The sequence below is a fragment of the Furipterus horrens genome, unplaced genomic scaffold, assembly GCF_987537825.1.
Source record: "Furipterus horrens unplaced genomic scaffold, mFurHor1.1.pri manual_scaffold_2, whole genome shotgun sequence".
Taxonomy (NCBI): domain Eukaryota; kingdom Metazoa; phylum Chordata; class Mammalia; order Chiroptera; family Furipteridae; genus Furipterus; species Furipterus horrens.
This window is the reverse complement of record NW_028327172.1, coordinates 58347946-58371682: the sequence shown is the minus strand read 5'-3', so window position 1 is coordinate 58371682 and position 23737 is coordinate 58347946. Positions and strand designations below refer to the sequence as shown.

The window sequence follows — 23737 nt, the reverse complement described above, 5'->3', positions numbered from 1 at the left end:
AGGGACAGAAACATCAGTCAGTTGCCTCTCACACACAAGTCTACAGGGACTAAATCTGCAACTCAGGCATGTGCCTCAACCAGGAATAGAACCAGTGACCTTTCACTTTATGGGAGGACACCCAACCAACTGAGCTACACTGGTCAGGGGGGGAAATGCTACTTATTTTTAATGTCATTAGTCATTATTGACTAAGTCGGCAGATATATAAGAAAAGCCTATGGTATGTCAGATTAATTTATGGGGAAACAATGGTTAAATAGATGTGGCTCTTTCCCTGGAGCATATCATCAACAAGCATACACCACGAGGTGGTCTCAACTCTCTTGGGTCCTATGGAAAGAGATGAAGAAGAATATAGGGAAAGGCACAAGGTGGCAACCTTGAATCCTACAGGAAAGGAAGGCATTCAGGAAAAGTTTCCTAGAAAATGTAGCAGCTGAAATATAGAATATATGCCAACTAAGGACATTACTTGGTGAAAAAAATTGTTATTTATGCAGAAGTCAGAATATAAGAGTAGAATACCTCTGTAAAGATGTTCAGTGAAAAAAGTCAGACACAAAACTGTCTGTAAATATAATTTCAATATGAAGGAACACACACACAGAATAAAAAATGAATTCTTCAAATTGTTAAAACTTGTCATTTCTGAATATTATTTTCTTCCCTATGTGTATGAAGTTCTTATTAAAAAACAAATGGTATGACTATAAAACTTTAATGCCTATGCTATGCTTTTAAAAGAAGGGCATAAAGAAGTTGGCATGCCTGATCTAAATGAAAATGACCCAGATGAATTAACATCTGTAATCTCAGACAGAATGAGCAATAAAAGTATTTCAAGTTTAATAGATGAAGTCTCCATCCTTGTACTTGGGCATAAAGAAGTTGACATGCCTGATCTAAATGAAAATGACCCAGATGAATTAACATCTGTAATCTCAGACGGAATGAGCAATAAAAGTATTTCAAGTTTAATAGATGAAGTCTCTATCCTTGTACTTGGGCATAAAGAAGTTGACATGCCCAATCTAAATGATATTTCAAGTGGAATAGATCAACACTCCATCCTTGAACATGGAGATAAAGAAGTTGACACTCCCAATTTAAATGATATTTCTAGTGGAATGGAACAACTCTCCACTCTTCACGATGGGCATGAAGAGGTTGACCTTGGAAGGTTAAAGAAGAGCAAGATGAGGAGAATTGTGGACTTACTGGTTACCTCCATCCTGTTCAGACTACTGGGAATTTTGCTGGTCCTTGTGGACATATCTATCATCCTAATAGACCTCGTTGTCACTGATAGCACAATGTCTCATCCTTTCGAATATCCTTTAACATCCTTATGTATTGCTTTATTTTTTCTCATGGATATTCTCCTTCGGGTGTATGTGGAAGGGATACAACGATATTTTTCTGATGGAGTTAATCGTGCAGATGCTGTAATTATTGTGGCCACTCTACTTATTAATTTCATGAATATGTTGTATGCCTTCGAGGTGTTTGAACACATCCCCAGATCGTCCTTTAGGCTTCGACCTCATCGGAGTCTCGTTCTGATGAGAATTTTTTACCTCGTGCACCAAGGAAAACATCTTGAGAAGCTGACCAGAAGGAGGGTTTCCAAAAACAAACGACGGTACCAGGGAGATGGCTTTGACCTAGGCCTCACTTACATCACTGATCACATTATTGCCATGTCCTTCCCGTCATCTGCTTGACAGTGCTTCCTCAGGAACCCCATTCAGGAAGTGGCGTGGTTCCTGGACAGCAGGCACGAGGACCACTACCTCATCTACAATCTCTGCAGTGAAAGGGCTTATGACCCTAAGATCTTCCACCACAGGGTCCACCAAATCAGGATTGATGATGACAGTGTGCCCTCTCTGCGGATTATGATGGAATTTTACCGAAAAGTTCATAAGTGGTTGACTAAAGATCTTCAAAACGTAGTAGTAATTCATTGCAAGAGAGGCAAAGGAAGAACTGGTACAATGGTTTGTGCCTGCCTTCCGGTCTGCAGAATCTTTGAAACAGCAGAGGAAAGCCTTTCTCATTTTGGAAATAAACGAACAGAAAACACTGCCTGCAATAATCTCCAGGCTCGATACGTTCGATATTTTGGTGTTCTTAAAAGAAACTATCACTTGAGATTACCTACTAGAAAAGAACTTATGATAACAAAAATTGTCATTGATTCGATTCGTGGTGTAGGAAATGGCGATGGGAGTGATCTGGAACTACAGATAATGATGCACAAAACGATCATCTTTTCCAGTTTCACTGCTGACAACTGTACGGTAATGCACGATGCTAGAAAAAACAGAGTGATCATGTATCTCCACCGCTGTCCACCTCTGTACGACGATGTGAAAATACGGTTTCTGTCTCCCGTCATCCCGGAACAGTATGACAACTGTGCATTTTTCTTGTGGTTCCACACGTCCTTCATACAAGGTAACAGGCTTCGACTGTATAGAAATGAGTTGGACAATCCCCACAGGCCTCAAACATGGGGACTTTATCAACAACAGTTTGGGGTTCAAATATATTTTTCTGATGTTCCCCGAGATTGATCTGGCACCCGAATAAGAGTGGCTCCGTATCTGGGAATACAATATTCTTCCCAGTCCCTGCCCTGTATTCATCTTTTGAGTATATTAAATATATATTACCTATAGACAAATAAATAAATAAATAAATAAATAAATAAATAAATAAATAAATAAATAAATAAATAAAAGAAGGTGAGCAAATAGTGTTGAAAATGTAATTTGGTAAAGAGCATTATTTTCTAAGTTCAAAATCCTGGTCCCTGGGCTGTAGAAAACTAAAGGCTACATTGGTGATTTGATTAAAGAGGAAATGAAATTGAAGGTTACCTTGCAGAGGAGAGTGAAGAGAAGCAGCAGAGTTGTGTCTAACTTGCTGCAACTTTAGAATGTGCTTTGAATACTCAATGCCATTTTCTTCACAAGAAATTTTGGACCATTAGATAAACAATAAGTCATTGATTTTGAATCATATCTCTCATTCTTTCCCACATACATTTCGGCTTTTCTACTGGTAAAAATCTATTCACCTACCAAGGTCTTTTTCCTCTATTATTCATAGTAACTCCAATAAGACTGGATTGGCTCCTCCACCCACAACTCAGTTTTTCCAGCATTGTGTATGCATCTTCATTAAAGCTGTTGTCTCACACTGCCCAGGAATATTCTGTTTGTATTTATCATGTAGTAAACTGTTGTTGCCAGGTGTCAGGACCTAGCATTATTCTGTCCTAAGTATACTGTGCTTCACAGAGTGCTTTCAACATAATACAAGATGAATAAATGGTTAATCAGCACACATCAAATACACGTAACATTTCAGTTCTTATCTTATTTGAAACTGTTGCCAGTGATCTCATTGCACATTTTCTGTCCTTCTCTGGTCGGTCTCTGGTCAGAGGTCAGGAACAGGTCTTTCCAGAATGTACCATCCTAGCATGCAGATTATTTTGAGCTGAAATCAATTAAAGCACAACAAACTCAGAAAGTGTTTTTTGTTGTTTGGTTTTTTTTTTTTTTGTTTTCTGTTTTTATTTTTTTAAACCTCACTTCATGGTAGACAGGAAGGATCTATGCAAAAATCTGTTCACTAGATTTCCCTGTCTCATTGTTTCTGAGTTGCCTAGCAAGAATTTGTTTGCCCCCCCCCCTTTTTTTTTGGCTACCTGTGAATTGTCTATTTCTCTTTTGAAATCCCAGAGTCTTTCCACCCCTTTCTGCCTTGTACAAAATTACATATATACCTCATTTTGCCTCACTGTTCTGGGAATTTTCATGCTTATGTGAATTCCCCATTTGCACATATTAAATTTGTATTTTCTTCTGTTACCCATCTCTGGTAATTTGATTATTAACCAACTAGAGGAATTAGAAGGTGGGAGAACATTTTTTGTTTATGCCCCCACACCATCTATAGCTCTGAGGATTCCTGTTTAGTCCTTTTCATTGGCTTGTCTTCTGTGTCTTAAGTATGGAAAATTCCCAGAGTTTAGTCCATAATCCTCTTCTATTCTGAAGATACAGATGAAATACAGAGTATATGCTATTGAGACATAACTCATAAAAATTATGCTGAAAATGTGCTCCCCGGGTGTGCTCATTTTCTTCTCTAGATTTGCCTCCACACACACGATGACAATGATGTCCACATTCCTTTTCTCAGCCTAGACTTCACTATTTCCATCCAGATTCTGCATTCCCTGGCCATCTTTATGCAGGTATGCTACAGGCACTCACACTCAGCATGGCCAGATCTGGATTGCATTTTTCCTGTGTACCTCCGCCACCCGATACAACCCTCTTCTTCCCGAATTCTCTATCTCCATGACCCTCACTCCTTTTCCATATTACATCAATGATCAATTCCTTCCTATTCTGTGTCTGTAACATTTCTTCTATTCCCCCTTCTCCATTCCCATTTTCTCCCTAACTTCAGGCCCTTATCAATTCTTGTGTGGTCTATGATAATAGTCTGATTAATATATGATCTGTTAAATACTATCTCCAAACTGTTACTAACACGTTGTCCTGTTCCTTTCCTATTTCATGTTTATTTTAATCTACATAAAACCTTCTTAGGTAGTAGGCTGTGTTCTCAGTAAAGCAGACTCCTGAAATGAAGTTAAGCATATAGAATGTTTATGCCTTGAAGTCAACATTCATTGAAGGGGGAAGGAAGCAGCAGGGGACAGAGGGAAAGTTTCAGCTGTGATGCAGGCCTAGCACCTCTGTTCAATTCCTTTTCCAAATGCTCTAACTTCCAACCATATTGACCTTGTAGTTCCTCATTTGCTCAAGTTTTCTTGCCTTCTCCTTTAGATAATATTGACCATTCTCTCTTCTGATCTTCCATAATACCATGTACATACTTCTATCCTGACAACCAAACTGTAACACTGTATTATACTTACTGATTTACATGCCTATCTCTAGTAGACATCAAGCTTCTAGAGAACTGGCACTTAACTTACTCATCTATCCTAAGAACACAAACACATATGAATTTGGCACATCATATCCCCCCAAACAGTATAAAACAGATGGATACATTAATAGAAAGATATAAGCATTATGGCCATGCCTTCCCACTGCAGGTATATTGGGGCCATTGTGAGCTATTTAATCATTAATCAGGTCTAGTGTAGCATTTCATAGAATAATGCCATTCTCTGACTTTTAATGGGAAAGGGACAGGAAGAAGCAGAGGAATGTGACTTTAATAGAGTAGGCCCCAAACCCACACAAGTCAGTAAAGCCAGGAATGAGAAGGGCAAGATGGGATTCAGATACCAGGTGGTCTGGGCAGTAGGGATCAGGAATCATGGCTAAGAGAGAAAACTACAAGGCCAGAAAGTCAGAGGCATGTTTGGGAGCAGGAACCGTAGTCAATAAGTAATCGAATTTTAGAATTCTAGGAAAGATCTTAGAAGTATTCATGAAGAAACATGAAGGTCCTGGGAAAGAAATCAGAATTTAGGTATTCATCTATCTATTCATCCATCCATACAATTATCCACACATTCAATATTCATTTATAATTAATGAGAACCTACTATATTTAGATCCTCTGCTAGTCACTTGGAATACAAACATGAATGACATGTTCCGTTTCACCAAGTAGCCTACAATATGCAAGAAAAAGAGCAGTATAATCAAAATACTACAATTCAGTGTGATGAGTGCTTTAAGATAGATTGTACATTGCAGATATAAAGGACGAAACTCTCAGATTGGCCTTGTAGGGGACATTGTTGTGTTCTGGTAACAGGCAGTCTGGTATGGAGTCAAAGATTTTGAGATATGGGGAAAGTGGAGAAGACAAATATGCCTGGATTGAAGGAGGAAGGGGAGTTGATTTACAACATGTCAATATCTATGTTTAGCTTCCACTTCTGCCTCCTTCCATTCCAGGAGTTACCTATGGTCATAACATAAGTAGCACTAGATACATTCTAATTTTTTATAGTTGAACTTAGTTAGCCAGTGTCCATTTATCTGCCTTCCTCTAAATAAGACAAAAAAAGGAAGGAAGAAAAGAAAGAAACCCTCCTAGAAACAAAAATGAAAGTCAGCACCTCCTTTTCTAAAGCTTGGCCGTGAACATGTCTTCATGGTAGCTTTAGTAGCACAATGATTCCATAAGTGATCAGACATAAAGCCAATACCTCATGAAATTGCTCCTGTGAGTTACTTTAATGAATTGTGTCAGACTGACACAGTATTTCCCAGATATAACCTTAGGAAAAAAACTGGGAAGAGACATTGGATATGCGTTTTACCTGATGAAAGTCTTCCACAAAGAGAATTGTTTAAGCGGTCACCCTGATTTGTCATTCTTACATTTATATCACCAAGTATCCTAATACCAAAGCTCTCTAACAGGATAAAGGAGCAGGGTATGGAAAAATTTTAAAAGCTTAAGTGTTAAAAAATTAAGGAATATAAAATATGTTTAATTGTCTTACCTTTGTATTCAGATATAAGTTGAGAATTTAAATGACATGTGGGCAAATTAAACTCAAATTGGACTCAACCAGTTTCACCATGGAAGTTTATATTCAAGAATACCAGTTTCCCACATTTATTTCTTAATATTTTATTCTTTTTTTCAAACATAACATAACAGAAGACTTATTGAAAAAGCAACTCCTACTATTTGTCCTTGGGTTAGTTGGTAGTTAGTAAAATTTTATTTCTGGAACTAAATCCCAAAGCTTACTATTATATCACAAATATAGCCTATGACTTTCCCCATTCCCTCACCTTGAACATGAGATCAATCTTCCTTCATTTGAGCATTGTCTCTTCCCATAAAATTTTCACTAAATTAAAAAAATAATTATAAACACTCTCAAGGCAGTGTCTGAGTTTTTATAATAGCTTGCCATCCACCTCACTTATGACCAGCCAGTAGTATGTCACCATTTGTGAATCCTCAAATGACTAGGGTGAAAATGATGATCAGTAAGTCATTTTATAATCTGGAATCAACAATCAGGTTTCACTAATATTCACTATCCTTGACTTGCAAAGGCAGAGGCATTAGGTTTATAGAGAATATGAAAAGATTTTAAGAAGAATAGGAATAAAAAATGATTTTCTGTCTCATTCCATGTAAAATCCAAAAATAAACTAACCAGAGTTCTACCTTCTTGACCAAAGTTTAGGTTTTTAATCTCAAAACAAAACAAAACAAGTCACATCTCGAGTTCAAACAGCCTCCAAAGAAAATCAGGAACAAACAAAGTAGAAATAGACTCATAGAAACAGAGAACAGACTGACAGCTGTCAGAGGGGAAGGGGTTAGGGGTCTGGGTGAAAAAAGTAAAGGGATTAAGCAAAAATATATATATTCATAGACACAGACAACTCTATGGTGATTACCAGAGAAGAGGGGTGCTGGGAGGAGGTAGAAGCAGGCATAGGGGGGATAAATGGTGATGAAAGGAGACTTGACTTGGGGTAGTGAACACACAATACAATATACAAATCATGTACTATAGACTTGTACACTTGGAACCTATATAATTTTATTAACCAATGTCACCCTAATAAATTAAATAATTTTTTAAAAGGAAAAGAAAATCAAGAGCACAAATGGAAGTAACTGCCCATTTAAAAAAGACTGCACAACTTTTGAAATTTTCTAATATCACATTATTATGCCAAAAACACTGTATTTTCAAGTTTAACTGAAACTTCTTTGTAGATATAAATTTATTCCTATTTACCTAATCTGAGATATCCTAGAGAATAACTTTCACCTATTCATTAGTAAAACTCTGCCTTTGAGACTTACAGAGTTTACTCTTTTTCAATCCTCACCCAAGGACATATTTTTTTCATTGCTTTTAGAGAGAGAGGAAAAAGAGAGAGAGAAATTGATTGGCTGGCTCCTGTATGCTCCCAGTCAAGGGATCATATGTGCCCTGACCAGGAATTGAACTCACAACCTTTTGGTTATAGGACCGTGCTCCAACCAATTGAGCCACACCAGCCAGGGCACACATAAGGAGCTTACTCTTTAGCTTTTCTTTCCAGAGCTATGGTTGTACTAATGGAAAAAAATAAGTTCTGGTGCACACTTTGCTCAAAAATTATTTTTCAAAATATTTTTGATAGAGGCAGAACTACCAATTATATATAAGCAAAACATAATCTGCCCCTCTCCAGATTCTTTCAACAGTCTCAAGATGGTGTCCCATGTTGGATTACAAACTAGGCCCTTTCTAACTACCGGATGCCCATGACAGTTCAAGACATGCCTTATTCCTGAATTCTAAGTTTCTTCCAGCCTTTGCTGAATGTTGGCTGCAGGATTCTTGTAGAATATTGCAGACATCTCATGATTCAGACTCATAGCGCCCTGTCAATGCTGTATCTCTCTCCTCTCACATCCTGGAAGAAACAGTAAAGTACAAATCTGCTTTCTCCATCACAGATACAGATATGCCCAGTGGAGTTGACTAAGCTACTTTTCAGCTTCCTTAGATCTTAATTCCATAGTGTCCAGGAGATCTAGCTATGGGACAACATAATTGAAAGCCTGTTCTTAATGACAGGCAACTGGGAATGGATTGCTGTGGTGAACAGGGGGTCAGGGGGATGGTGATGCCAGGGAAAGAAGAGAGTAATACACAAACTAATTGGTGTCTTTGTTGAAAGAGTTACCTATGGCTTCCAATATATTGTTTCTTGGGTACTTTATATTTGAGATGAAGGTCTTAGGCTCCTTGCAACAGATGGGGCAACCCCGCAGTCAGCCAGTGCCAAGGCCCATGTAGCTCCTAAGGGGTCTCAGTTTGTGACCACACCAGTGTTCTCCTCCCACACGCTGCTTCCGAAACCAACGACAGGAGATCCAGGTACCTTCATTCCCCCTGTCATCCAGGGGGCTTTCATAAAGGTATTTTGTTGTCAAAAGACCTGTTAATGGCAGCATTCTAGGAACCCCATTTCTTTAATCATTCTTAAATCACTAAACACTTTGCTTTTGCTATAACTTTTTAGGGATAATAGTCTAAGCAATTAAAAACAAGAATAACTTCTGCTTATTATAAATGAAGCCAGATGGACTCATTCTTTTAAATATATTTTAAGTTGGGTTCCTGACTTGAATCCACTTGTCACAGAGTCTCTGCCTAAATGTTAAGCCTTTGAAACAAATACTTTGTTAAGCTCCCTCCAGGAAAAAAATCAAGCCAGAAATGTTAGGGCACTAAGAAAATTAGTTCTTTAAAATGGGTGAAAAGAAAGGGACTGAAAGGGTGGTGAGGCTAACTCGTGGCTGTCAGAACAGAAAACTGCAAAAGCAGCCAGAAAGAAGGGAATGTTTTAAAAATATGACACGTGGCTTTATTCTTCTTATATTAGTTATTAACTGCTGGGACTCATCAGGCATAGCATACAAAAGGCAATAATTGGGCATATGAACGCTCCGCAGTGCCACAATGGCATCCCTATTTCTAGCGTCCACTGTAATTATGAATCATCCTCCATATATGGGACTTACAGAAGAAATGCTGCCTTTCAATCAAGCTTGCCTTCTTCAAGGTGTTTTTATCCAACTTTAACAGATGGAGGTAGAAACTCCAGTTTACTGGAAGCAAAAACCTGTTGCTTTAGCCTCTATTTATTTGGTACTTCTGAGAACAGCACAGGAAATCTTACCAATAGGGGTTTGAGGAGATAAGAAAGAGGAGAAACTCCCTGTTTTCCAAGAGCTCTCTTCCTCCCAGCCCGTATACCAGGCCTCATGGGCCCTTTCTTTCTACCTGCACTGAAATTCAACCTGACCACTGCCATCATCTAAACAATTCCTAAAACCAGACCTCTTTCAAAAAGCCATCTCTTGCGAAATAGCCCAACAGAACTAATTGCCAAATCCTGAGTTTCCATTCAAAAAATTAATCATACAGTGCAAGATGTCGGGGTTTCAGTCAGAAAGTTCTCAGATTTCAGTTAACAATAAACTTAGAATAGACCTGGGTAAATGTGATGCAGTTTCCAAAAACCTCTCTTAGTCTTAGGTTGTATCAATAGTTTTATGACCTAACAGAAACAGTAATCCTTTTACATACAGCATCGATCATGCGTCAATCAGCATACAACACCTTGAAAGTATTGTTCACATCTAGAATGTTGACAGAACAGAGTGCACACAAGAGAGAGAAGCAAAATAGTGGCTTGGAAAACATGTCAAAAGAACAATAGAAGCAACTAGGGATACAGAACACCAGAGGGCCACTTTTCCAGACAGCCATCTCCTCTTCCTGACTTCCCATTTCCTGTTCTGTCACCATCATTACACCAACGTATGCTCAGCCCGCATTGCCTGCCATGCCCTGTGATAGGTGCCAGGGAAATGGAAGTGATGGATTGGGGCCTGGTCTCTGATCCAGGTCCCTGACGCTCCCAGTCACTCATCCTCATTTGGACGCTGGCTGTAACAGTGCGGGCTCTGTCACAAATACTTCATGCCATTTTGTTTGCCATGGAGTGTCACTTAATCACATGAATAAATATTATTGCATAGTGGAAAGAACATGTGCTGTCCAGTCAGATATGCGTAACTGAGTTAAAATTCCATTCTGACCATCACTACCTGAGAAACCTCCATTTAAAGTGGTCTTACATTCCATGGTGATGACAATAATGAACACTGGTCTGCCACATTGTCGTTACTCAGAAATGTTAGTTTCTAATTCTCTGTCTGTTCTTCTGAGTCTGAAAGCTCCTTTGAACTTTTCTGCATTTCTCCTGATATATTAATACAGGGCCTGATGCATATGACAAATGGTTGTTCAGTTACATGTTTTACTAGATGAGTTATAGTTTCTTTCTCTTGGACGACTGATATAAAGATGAACTAAGTTAAGGAATAGGGAAGCTTTTTGAAAACTATAAAGCCCCATACCTTTATGTGACAGTCATGATGATCATAACTGTGATAAAAAGGACCCCATATACAATTGGCGACCACAGTATCAGAGACGGAAAGTCTAAGATATGAATAACTGTTAATGAGGGTGGTAGCTCAACACACTATGTATAATAACTGGTTATTCTCATAACAACTTTGTGAGATAAGTACTATTATTCTCCCATTAAACACCAAGAAATTGTGATAGCAAAGGATTAAGGAATCTTTTTAAGAAAATGCCTCTAATAAATGATAGGACTGTGATTCAGACCCACATGATCTGACTTAAGAATCCAGGTTAAGCACAAAAGCTCCATTGTCAGATCAAAGGAAGGGTGCTGCCACGGCTGTAGTCAATGGTCTCTGCATGTTCAATCCACATACTTGGAAACAAGCTACATTGTTCTTTATAAAATGCTGGAACTGTTTCCAGCTTATTCTATACATCCTTTGCCATATAGAAATAGGCCTCCTTTGCTTCTGGAGAATAATGGACTGAACTTGGCAGAGATTACCATGATGAAAGCCATTCTGACTGACTGCAGTTCCATTCAGATACTCTCATTTATTCTGTTAAATTCACTTGTTCAGTGCACTTGAAAATGGTTGTGCTTTCCCCCAGGCAACTCCTCAAGCAAGGGCTCTTGCTCTTTCCTGTCACCCAGGCTTCATGGGTAATTGGAAGGTATCCTGTGAGGGCTGGCACTTCTATAGCAGTGGTTGACTCACTCTTGGTCACAACAAGGGACAGTACCTTAATTTCTAAAGAAACAAATTTTCACTGAGTTCCAGAACGGACTGTGACAGTCCACCATGCAATGACAATTACGCTCAGAAACCTACAGCCATATGGATCCACATGATCTCTGAAAAAACAGCCAAGTCCCAGACAGGCAGGCTTGATGTAGCTAAAATGATTGGAACATAACAAGACAGAAAATAGGTTTAACAGAATTTCCAAACAAAAGTCTTCATTTAAAAAATGGCATTGAGCTATTCTAGAAATTATGATAGCTACCATTTGAAGACTTATTATATGCCAGGAGTTGACCTAGGCATTTTACCTCATTTGTTCATCCATCCATTCATTCATTCACTTGGGAAAATAATAAAACATCTATAATGTGCTAGGTGCTATGGTAGGGGCATGGAATAAAACAAGAATATGCATGGCCCGTAACATCACAGAACCCATAATCCAGTGGAGGAGACAAATGTTAGATGCATTTTTATTAAAGCATTTCTTTAAATTAAAATTATAAGATCTAACAAGGATGATTAATTAGGGCTTCTCTATAATTCCATGTGGAGGAAATATTTGAACTAAGTTTTAAAGTAAAAGTGGAGGTCAGGAGAAAAAGCAAGAAGAACTGAAGCAATTACACGAGAAGGCTATTTAACAACTCCAAGTGGCACAATTTCAAGTGGCATGTATGATCATAAATGCCACTGTACAACTGAGACACTGAGGCCGAGAGTGAACCTTAAGATCACACACTAGACAATATGAAATCTCCAGATCTGAACCCAAATAAACATTTTTTGTTGCTAATAATTTCTTCTCCTTAGCAATTGTATAACAGAAGATCTTCCTATCAGGCATCAGTACTTCACCTTTGAAAAGCAAGAAATACTTTTCTGTGGTCAGGGATTTTTCCTCCTCCATATCTATGGATGATAATGGACAAATGAAACTTTTAACTTCATAAGTGACACCTGTTTTGCTCAAATACATAACTGAAAAGAACTAATAATACCTGGTTTCATTTCTATCACTAGGAAAAATATGTGTGCCTCTGTCCTTTTCAGGATTCTCTCTGGAAAACCCTCTCGCCAATAATGGTTTAATGCCAATTATTAAATATAAAATGATATAAAACATATTATACTTGACAGATGTGTGAGGTCCTGATACCAAGAGACTGAGATACCAAGAGTTGTACCTGAAAGCATCATAGAAATCATTTGCTGTTAATGTTTTAAAGTATCTTAATATGGGAAATCTTCTCTGTGCCAATTTTATGGGCTTACATGGTGATAGTAATAGTGGAAATAGCAACAGTTCCAATGGTGGGAGCCTAAGTACCAGGCACTTAACATCTTTATTGGTGTTTAAGACACACATGACTTAGAATCTGCAAAATATTACAACATAAACTATAGTTAATCCTCACACCAACCCATGAGAAATTCCTAATATATTTATTTTTCCAATAAAGAAACTTAATCTTAAGAAGTTCAGGTATAAGATTACATAGCTAGTACCTGGGAGAACTGTGATTTTTATCCAGATCTGTTTAACTAAAATTTGTTTCTCTTCAGTCTTTGAAACAAAATTGTGTTCCAGAGATTTGTGTTGAAATGATGTAGATACCCAAATGGTCATCATTGGATCAATGTTGGCGTTTTCTGATGTCATGTCACTGCATGTACAAGTTTATTATAAGTGACTGATTTCTTATCCTTTCTCCAGAGGCATATAACATGGGGACATTTCGGATTGTCTACTAAAAAGAAACAAAGTTTCAGTTAGGTTTTAAAACAAATGAATTAATAAAACTCCAATTAAGGAGTCTGCATACATAATGATTCAGAATAAAGGCTTTGAGTCACACAGCCTGGGTCTGAATTTTGTTTCTTTAATTTGCTAATTTTTGCCAGCCTGAGCAAATCACGTATCATTTTTGTGTCTAAGCTAATAGTCTATTATATGGTGCAATGTGTTTACACAAACCATTATGGTTTCCCTTGGTACAGGCTGAAACCTGTGTAGAGTCAAGAGAACAAGCAGATGCACAAGTGCCCAGTCCCCACAGAACACTGCAGGGAGTACACTTGGGATGAGCCACAGCAGGACATACCATGGAGCTGTGTGGTTCAGGAAAGGATCCCCTCTCCACAAGGTAATGAGGAAATGGAGAATCTACACCACCACTGACACTTCTGCCCATGAGTTCTAGTGGGCATTGCGATGCCTCTGTGTTTGTAGGAGCTCCTGGTACAACAATAACCCTGCTATCAGACAAAAGGCACAGAGCAGCAAGCATTACAGCAAGTCTGCATTTAATGTCCTTGATAGGTTAAGCAACTTAAAGCAAAACAATTTATAAGGAAAACAGTTTTACCATAAGCTAATCGATATAAACAAGAGTTAAGTACCTACAGGCATTGCATCAACATTATGATGAAACAACGTTGAGCAAAACAAGGTCATTTGAAGACCTGCTGTATTTGGTGCAAGGTGAAACCCATGAATAGAAGAGTTGGCAGATGCCTGACAAATTAAAATACCAATGCTGAAGTTAAGGGCAGTTGGAGGATTTAGTTAAAATACATAAGTGCCTAGAAGTTCCTGGAATATGGTAAAGGTTTGAGTGAATGATAAGGATGATAGTTATGGTAATATGGTGATGATTGTGATTATTTGAAGAAGACTTGCTCATCTTAGACACTAATAAAACATACTGATCCTTTCACTCCGTATTAGGCACCATGCTAGTGCTAGGCACATTACTTTGTTTAAATTTCATAAAAACCTGGAAAGGGTATCTCTATCTCCGTTTTGTAGATTAAAAAGTTGAGACTCAGTGAGATGCCCCAGGGCTTCGGACTCCAAAAATGCCATTACACTAAAGTCTTATTAAAAAGTCCTTATTCCAAAAACATTTATCATAGGATCACTTTTCTATGTTGAATTTTTGATATTTCAAAGTATTTTATGAACATTTTCTCAGTGTTTATTTGTTGCCCTATGGAGAAGAGTTGTTGAAAAAATATGTAAATCAGAACCCGAATTTTATTTTTCCCATTTCAACCCCAATAGGCCCATTAGAAGAGCATCTATTAAAAATTCTGCCAATGGCTTATATTCGTGAGGATTTAGAGCAACTGGAACTCAAATTGCTGGTTTGAAAACAAGCAATTTTTTATGAACATAACATGCATCAATCCTGAGACCAATAATTCCACTCCTAGGTATTTATCCAAGAGAAATGAAAACAAATGTCAAGAAAATACTTATACATGAATATTCATAGTCAATTTATCCATGGTTGTCCAAATCTGTAAATAGCCTAAATATTCATCAAATAGAAGAATGAGCAAACAAGCTGCAGTAAGCTCATATAATGGACTATTATTCACAACAACACAGATGAATCTTAAAACTCATTTTTCTAAGTGGAAGAAGTAAAGTAGTATGTGCTCTCTGATTTTCATTCCCATGAAGCTCTAGAATAAAGCAAAACTATGAGGATGACTGCCCAGGTACTGGGGACTGACTTAGAAGGGGCATGAAGGAATGTCCTTGGGTGATGCATATGCCCACTATCCTGATAAGGGTGTAGGTTAGGTGGGGATATAACTTCATTAACACTCACTGAACTTTAACAGTTAAGATCTGTACATTAAATTGTATATAAGTTATACCTTGATAAAAAGAAAACACAGAAAGAGCCAAAATTACATTTTCACTGACTTATATTTTACTTTCTCTCTCCAGATTAAGAGTTTTTTAAGAATATACATAAGGACAAAGTTCTAGACCCAAGTGCTTTTATTACCATGGTGGAGACTGGTCCTTACCCCCAGCCTGCGGTCCTATCACCCCTTCTGCTTCTGTTTCTGTAGTTCCCCAGTTTAGCCAGGCACATGAATCACCAGTGAAAGACTACACTCGCCAGCCTTTATTGAAGCTAGGTGTGGAGATACGATTAGGTTCTGCCGAACTGAGCATAAGCAATGTGTACAACTTCTGGGTTATGGCTTTAAAAGAGAATGTGTCCTTTTGCTTCCCCTTTACCTTTCTGTACTGGCCAAACTTATTCCCAACAGACGTGATGCTGAGCTCGTTTCAAGCATGTGGTAACACAAGGAGGGTGCATGACTGTCGAAGAAGCTTGCATTCTCTCCCTGTGAGAAAGAAATTAAACTTTGCTCCACTCTTGTTTATGCTACTGTATCTGGGGAGTCTTTTTGTTATAGCCTCCTAATCTATATCTTAATTAATGCAACCATCCTATGTTTAGGCAACCTCCTGAGGACCCTGCTCTAGGAATCCACTAACAGCTGCCTGAGAAGAGGACTGCAGAAGAGGGTGATGGATCTGAGGGGCTCCCTGTTGCTTGCACTGGATCCTCAGCACCCACAAATGAATTTGCAGCCCCAAATGAGGCCGTGTCTCTGAGAGAGACACAGGGTAGGCCATAGCACATCTTCAGCAGTACTGTGTGGCCACAGCTTTCTTATCAACATACAACTCCAGTACTGAGGAGGTTTCTAGCCATTAGCTGGACTTCATAGTGAACCTCTCCACCTGTGTTTCTCCAGAGGAAGAACTGGGGAACGAACCCAGTCTCCTTCAGAGTTATTTGCCCTGACTCCCCAGAGAGATTATTTCCCTTGTCAATCTGACCTGACTTTCAGGGTTTCAGTCCATCTCACCAATTTATGGTTTGCTTATTTCAGCTTCATTTGCTCCTGGTTTTGACACAGCAGACTTGTTATATCTCTCCCTGTTTTTTAATCTGCCCATGTGATATCCTCTGGGTCACTGCTTACATCCTGACATAGATGTGCCCAAGAGACTTAATTAACCTCTTAGATATTTCCTTACACTTCACATATCCTGAAGTAAATTCACTTTTTTTCCCAGCATATCTTATCTCCAAACAGGCCTTAAGTGAAGCAGAACATTTTAGCATCTCCATTTTAAAGATGAGATATTTGAGGCACAGTGAAAATACAATGTCTAAGATAACATAAAGAGGTGTTTCAGCCCTGACCAGTATGGCTCAGTTGGTTTGAATGTCGTTCCACAAAGCAAAATGTTGCAGGTTCAATTCCTAGTCAGGGCACAAGCCTGGGTTGCTGGGTTCAGTTCCCAGTCAAGGCACATATGAGAGGCAACCAATTGACATTTCTCTCTCACATCTGTGTTTATTTCCCTTTCACTCTCCTTTCCGCTCCATCTAAAAATAAATTAAAAAAATCTTCTTAGAAAAGGAGAGAGATGGTTCAAAATTGTATCTCCTGATTACAAGTCTAATATACTCTTTACTAAACCATGATCTCTCTCCTTGGTACCTTGTTTGAAGTGCAGGATCAGGTAGCGGCAGAGCATTCATCTCTAGACAAGGGGATGATAAGTGAAGATAAAAAGAAAAAAATTCTACAATTTAATCTTCCTTCCCTTTTTGAGCAACTGGCGCCACCATGAATCCAGCTAAGACAGAAAACTAGATTTCATTAAGACATTTCCATTTTAATCATTTTCCACAACAATCATCTACCAAGTTTTAGTGTTTCAACCTCTTTAGTATCTAAAAAGATATGTCCCAGCCTTTTATTCTGATTGTTACTGTGTAAGCCTTTATGATATCCAGCCTGGTTTAATCAGTAACTTTAGAATTTTTATTCTTTCTCTATTTATCTCCTCCAATCTATCTTGCACCCTGCTGCTTCATGATCTTTCTGCAAGACAGATCTGACCCTGGCACTGCCTGCTTGAGCTACTTTAATTGCTTCCTTTAATTTTCTCGATGAACTTCAGATTCTTTACCATTGCCCTGCAAGGCCGCTCATGTTCAATTCCCATGCAGTACTGCAAATTCCTGTCTTCCCCTTCCCTGCATTTACCTCTGATACTCCCCACACTGAGCTACTTGGAGCTCCTCTATCCTGCTTCATTCTGTTTGCTGTCTCTACACCAAGGTTTGAAAACTCAAATATATTTAGAGACTAAGTGGGAAACACAAAGGAGTAAAACAGCCTTGGTGTAAGGTAATAGGGTGCAGTGGATACTATGGCATGTGCACATAAAAGCTTTGAAAGTCAAATTAAAAACACTATGCCAAGGCCAATCAGGGCTGTCTGAAGCACGAGTGCATGGCACGCCCAGACTGTAACCCTTGGTGACGCTTTTGTACCTGCTGCTTCACGTACCAGCAATGTCTCTCTCTCTCTTCGATTTTGTTTCATTCCAACTAAATCTAACACTCAACTTGATCATTGCCTCCTCCGGTCACAGGTCTCTTCATTTTGCACCCGTCTTCTCCTGATGTGGCCCTTTCTCACGTTTCTGCCCCCTTTGTTACAATATGAAGTCCTTGAAGGCAGAGGTTCCTTACATCTTATTGAACCTGTACTTCCAGTGCCAAGCACACAGTTGATGCTCAATAAATATTTGACTGATTGACTGTATGAATAAATCAGTTCTATTTGAATGGGATGACTGACTGTCCATGAATGCATGGCCTGGATATGATTCTGAGCTAGTATCTAGATGCCTATGTTGATGGGGAATGAGATTCCCTCCATAAGACCCACCCTGTTTTCATCAGAGAAGGACTATTTTCTACAGCTCTGAGGTCATCTTTCCCTTTAAGGCTCCCATCTTCCACTTTCATTTTAAATAGCTGAATGTCAGTAGTTTGGGCTTAAACAGAAATACCCTTTCTTCCTGAAAACCACGACTAAGATTTGGGGTTTTGTTTTCTTTTGCAATTAATTGACTGTCACTGAATAGTATATAATAGAGAAATGTCATCACCACAGTTTCATTTTGAAATAAATACCACATTATGAAAAGCAATTAAATATTAAGATCATAATCTCTTCGTCTTCAATAATTTACGTGTATGTAATGTAGCAAGTTAGCGGAGATAATGGGATCATAATTGGCTTGGACAATGAGGTTGGAGGAATAATGACATGAGATGGGCTTCAGAAGGAATGAAGGAGGCAAATTTCAGTGTCATTGGTGTATGGAAAAAAGACAGTCACTAGCAGAAAGAATCCTTATAGGAGGTGCTTTACTGGGCTCAGTACGAAATTGGGGTGGGGCAAGAAGAAATAACCTACCAACTGCCCCTAGGAGGAAGGAAAATAGGACTCACTTTTTCACTGGGAAGGTTGGGTGCTTCATAAATAGTGGGTACCTAATAAATAGGAAATCATAGCTCTATTGAAAAGCAAGGATGCAAAAATGGAAAGAGAGACATCCAAGCATAAAGTTAGAACAGAACTCCCAAGACAGATTTGGGATGGCAATAACGGGAATCAAGCTGCAGTTAGAATGAGATTATTAAAGGAATGTGATTATAATCAAGCTACTTCTGTGCATGACACCAGGATCCCAACATCTGCCTGAGACTGCAAGCTCTGAAGAGACCACTGATTGAAGTTGGAAAAATGGTAAGAGTAGACTGGAGCCACATAAATATTTTTTATGGGTATTAAGTCATGAGTGTACCTCAGAAAAGAGAGAGGCCTGTTGTAGAAATAGTGTCAAGATATCTCAAAAGCTTTTTTTCTACTCCTCTGCCTTCAGGAGATATGAAACCTAAGCCAGCACGGGGGGAAGTGAGGTTCTGCAGCAAAGGAGCTTCACCAAACCTTCCAGGAAGTGATTTATACAAATCACTGACAGGCAAACAATAGTGAATTCCAACCAAACTATATGCCAAGCTTTTCCCCCATTATCGGGGCACATTATGAAGACAAATAGTAAATGTGTGGATTCCCCGTTGCCTATCACATTCGAGGTATCACATTTGAGGGCAGCACACAGGGGGCCAGCTGGCCTGTCGCTGGACTTTAGATGTACTGCACAGCCCATAGGCTTAGGGACCCTTAAGCTGCACGACCGGCAAAGCACCAGCCCTTACACGGGCACATTCAAGGGCTGGGGTCCAAGCCTTGTGGTCACTATGACATGAAAAGAACATTGGCCTTTAGCCCTGTCCCATGACTGCAGCATTTATGTTTGGAATAGACACCTTTGGTGTGATCAGGGGGCTGGGTTCCCATGCCATTCACCAACTTAAAACTCTTTAATGACCTTCCACTGATAACGAGATAAAATCCAAACTTTATAACATGGCACACATGGTCTTTCCGGATCTGAGCCCTACTTACTTGTTCAAACTGGTGCATCTCACTCCCTCATGTATTCCCTCCAGAAAATGAAAGGCCAAGCATTTCCACATCTCTTGGCCTTTGCACATATGTTCACTTTAACTGCAACATTTCCATTCAAACAGACCTATAGGGGTTCTTATCCATCCTTTGGTACCTGCTCTAATATATTCTCCTTTTATGATAAGGAAGTGGGTCCCTTCAACAGACCACATTCCTTCCTTCTTTGGCCACCAGACCCCTCATGCATTCCTCTATCATTGTACATAGGAGGCAACACAGATAATCATTTAGAATGGTGCTTTGAAAATAGAATACACTCAATAAATGTTAGGTGATATAATATTTTTTATCACAGAATTTTGCAATTATTAGATTATGTTGTCATCTATCTGCACTACTAGACTATAAATGCCCTGAGGAGAGGGACAGTGAGGTGTTTATCTTTGTGCTCCCAGAATTTTCACTCCAGCTAAAATATAAATATCTGCTTTTTTTATATTCCCAAATGAAGGTAGAATATTGCCATATAAAAAGCCTTGACCAGAAGAACTACCCAGGTTCAAATTTAATTCTGCCATGTATTACCTTGGATTTTCAATATAATTCTTAACTTCTTATACCCTTGCCTTCCTCATCTTAAAAAGAGGAGAAAAATTATCTACATAATAACTTTTCCTAGGCTTAAATGGAGCTATATTTATTAAGTATCTGGCATTTATTATGTAGGAGGCATTTATGTAAGACTCAGATCTAGTGATGAAAATAAAAGTCATTGAGATGCTGGGGATGGGATTGAGTTAACACCAAGAATTTATTAGAAGAGAAAGTTTTTCCCAAACTTTAGAATCATGCACATAGAAAAATGAATCATACAAACTTTTTCAAACTACATTGCTTTTTCACTGTGAAATAAAAAGGGATGTAATTGTGTGCTGGTGCAGTTGGCAAAGATTCTTACCCTTAATGTAAGAAACTTGAGAAAATTCAAAATGCAATCTAGAGATTTTAAAAAATCAAATCCAAAAGTATAGTGTTTATCTCCTTTAAAAAATGACTCAGTGAACAAGTACTTGAGTTCAAGGGAAAAGAATTTAGGACTTTAAACTTAAAAATATTTTACATTGAATCTGGTGCTAAAGAAATAGGAAAATTTAAGTTTTTGAATAAGGCTTGTCCTCTTCTCTTTTCTCCCCTGTTCTCCCCTCCTCTCCCCACCTACTTCTCACTCTTCCCATTTTTTTCATCTTTGAAGAACAATAATTACCAAACATAATAAGCATTTTAAGCATAAAATACTTAAATCATAATATTCTTTTGTTACCCATGTCTTTCTTTCTGATTGAAAAATAACAGGAAGAACTAGCTTAATGAAGCAAAGAAGAAAGAATGGCCTCTAGTTATTAACAGTCATTATTAGAGGGCTTCAAATGGCCTCTGCAGTGTTACATGGTACAAAGCATGGATATGAATTTAAAATCTTTGTCTAATAAACCCTTAAACAGACTCATCAAGAGAAAAAGAAAGAGAGACAAAGAGAAGCCAAATAAAACAGAAATGAAAAAGTGACAGCTGACACCATAGAAATACAAAGGATTATTAAAAAAAAATACTAAGAACAAGTATATGCTGACAAATTGGATAATCTGGAAGAAATGGATAAATTCCTGGGAACATACATAATTCCAAGATTGAATCAAGAAGTAACAGAAAACCTGAACAGACCAGCTACTACCAACAAAACTGAATCAGTAACCAAACGAACTCCCAACAAACAAAAGTCCTCAATGGGGTAGCTTCACAAGTGAATTTTACCAAACATTAAAAGAAGAATTAATACCTACCTTCTCAAACTATTCCAAAAAATTCAAGAGGACAAAAGACCAGCTTTACTGATTCCAAAACCAGACAAGGACATTACAAAAAATGAAAATTATAGGCCAATATTCCTGATGGATAGAAATGCAAAAAACCTCAACAAAATATTAGCAAACTGAATTCAGCAATACATTAAAAAGAGCATACACCATGATCAAGTGGGATTTATTCCAGAGATGCAAGGTTGATTCAGTATCCACAAATCAATTAACATGATACACCACATAAACAAAAATGAAGGATAAAAATTCTGTATCAATAGATGCAGGAAAAGCATTTGATAATACCCAACATCAATGTATGATAAAACTTTTAGCAAAGTGGGAATAGAGGGAATATACCTCCACCTAATAAAGTCCACATAGGACAAACCCACAGCTAACATCAGAATCATTAAGGGAAAACTAAAAGTATTTTCCTTAAGATCAAGAATAAGACAGGATGTTCACTTTTATAACTTTTATTCAACATAGTATTGAAAGTCTTAACCATAGCAATCCAACAATAAATAAAAGGCATCCAAATTGGAAAGGAAGAATTAAAACAATTATTATTTGTAGGTGTCATAATACTGTATAGAGAGAACTCTAAAGACTCCATCAAAAAACTATTGAAATTGACAAGTAGCGGGATACAAAATAAATATTTAGAAATTGATTGTATTTTTATACACCAGTAATGAACTATCAGAAAGAAATTAAGAAAACAATCTTATTTACAATTGCATCAAAAAATACCTAGAAATAAATTTAATCAAAGAAGGAAAAGACCTGTACTTAGAACACTATAAGACATTAAAGAAAGAAACTGAAGAAAATATAAATAAATGGAAGCAGATACTGTGCTCATAGATAAAAAAATTAATATCATTAAAATGTTCATATTACTCAAAGTTATCTGTAGAGTCAATGTAATCTCTATTGAAATACAAATGGCATTTTCCTATAACAAATTTCTAAAATTTTTATTGAACCACAAAAGACCATGAATAACTACAGCAATCTTGAGAAAGAACAAAGTGGGAGGTATCCTGCTAATGATATCATACTATACTACAAGTCTATAGTAACTAAAACAGCATGCTACTGGCATAAAAACTGATACATATATCAATGGAATGGATTAGAGAGCCCAGAAATAAACCCATGTCTATGTGGTCAATTAATATTTGACAAAGGGGGAAAGAATAAACAATGCGTAAAGACAGTCTATTCAATAAATGTTGAAAAAATTGAACAGATACATGCAAAAAAACGTAAAACTGGACTACCTTTTTACACCATGTACAAGAATAAACTAAAATGGATTAAAGACTTAAATTAAGACCCCAAACCATAAAACTTCTAGAAGAAAACATAAACAGTAAACTCTCTGGTATTGGCCTTAGTAATATTTTTTTTCTGATATATCTTCTTGGACAAGGGAAACAAAAGAAAAATAAATAAAAAAGTGGGACTATGTCAAACTAAGAAGATTTTATCCAGCAGAAGAAACCATCAACAAAATAAAATGACAATCTACTGAATGGAAGAACATATTCACCAATAATATATCTGATAAGGGGTTAATGTTCCAACTCTACACCAAACAAACAATCCAATTTTTTAAAAATATGGACAGAGGGTCTGACTAAACATTTCTTCACAGAGGAAAGAAAGACGGCCAACAAACATGAAAAGATGCTCAAGATCACATCATCAGAGAAATGCAAATTAAAAAAAAAAAAAAAGATATCACCTCACACCTGTCCGAATGTCTATTATCAATAAATCAATAAACAAGCATCGGTGAGGATGTGGAGAAAAGGGAACCCTAGTGCACTGTTGGTGAGATTAGAAATTTGTGCATCTGCTGTAAAAAAACAGTGTGGAGTTTCCTTAAAAAAATTAAAAATAAAACTACCTTGTAACCCAGCAATTCTACTTCTGGGAATATAACTGAAGAAATCCAAAACCCTAATTCA

At 37.7% G+C, this 23737-nt stretch overlaps 1 protein-coding gene across 1 annotated transcript in view; it reads left to right on the top strand.

Moving 5' to 3' along the window:
* Positions 1-1025: 1025 nt before the first annotated feature.
* Positions 1026-23737, top strand: part of LOC150018631 (phosphatidylinositol 3,4,5-trisphosphate 3-phosphatase TPTE2-like) — a 45182-nt gene continuing 22470 nt past the window's right edge. The window contains exons 1-3 of the mRNA XM_090267314.1: positions 1026-1625; positions 1731-2463; positions 8801-8964. Coding sequence (XP_090123440.1) covers positions 1026-1625; positions 1731-2463; positions 8801-8964 — 1497 coding nt within the window. The remainder of the gene's footprint in view (positions 1626-1730; positions 2464-8800; positions 8965-23737) is intronic.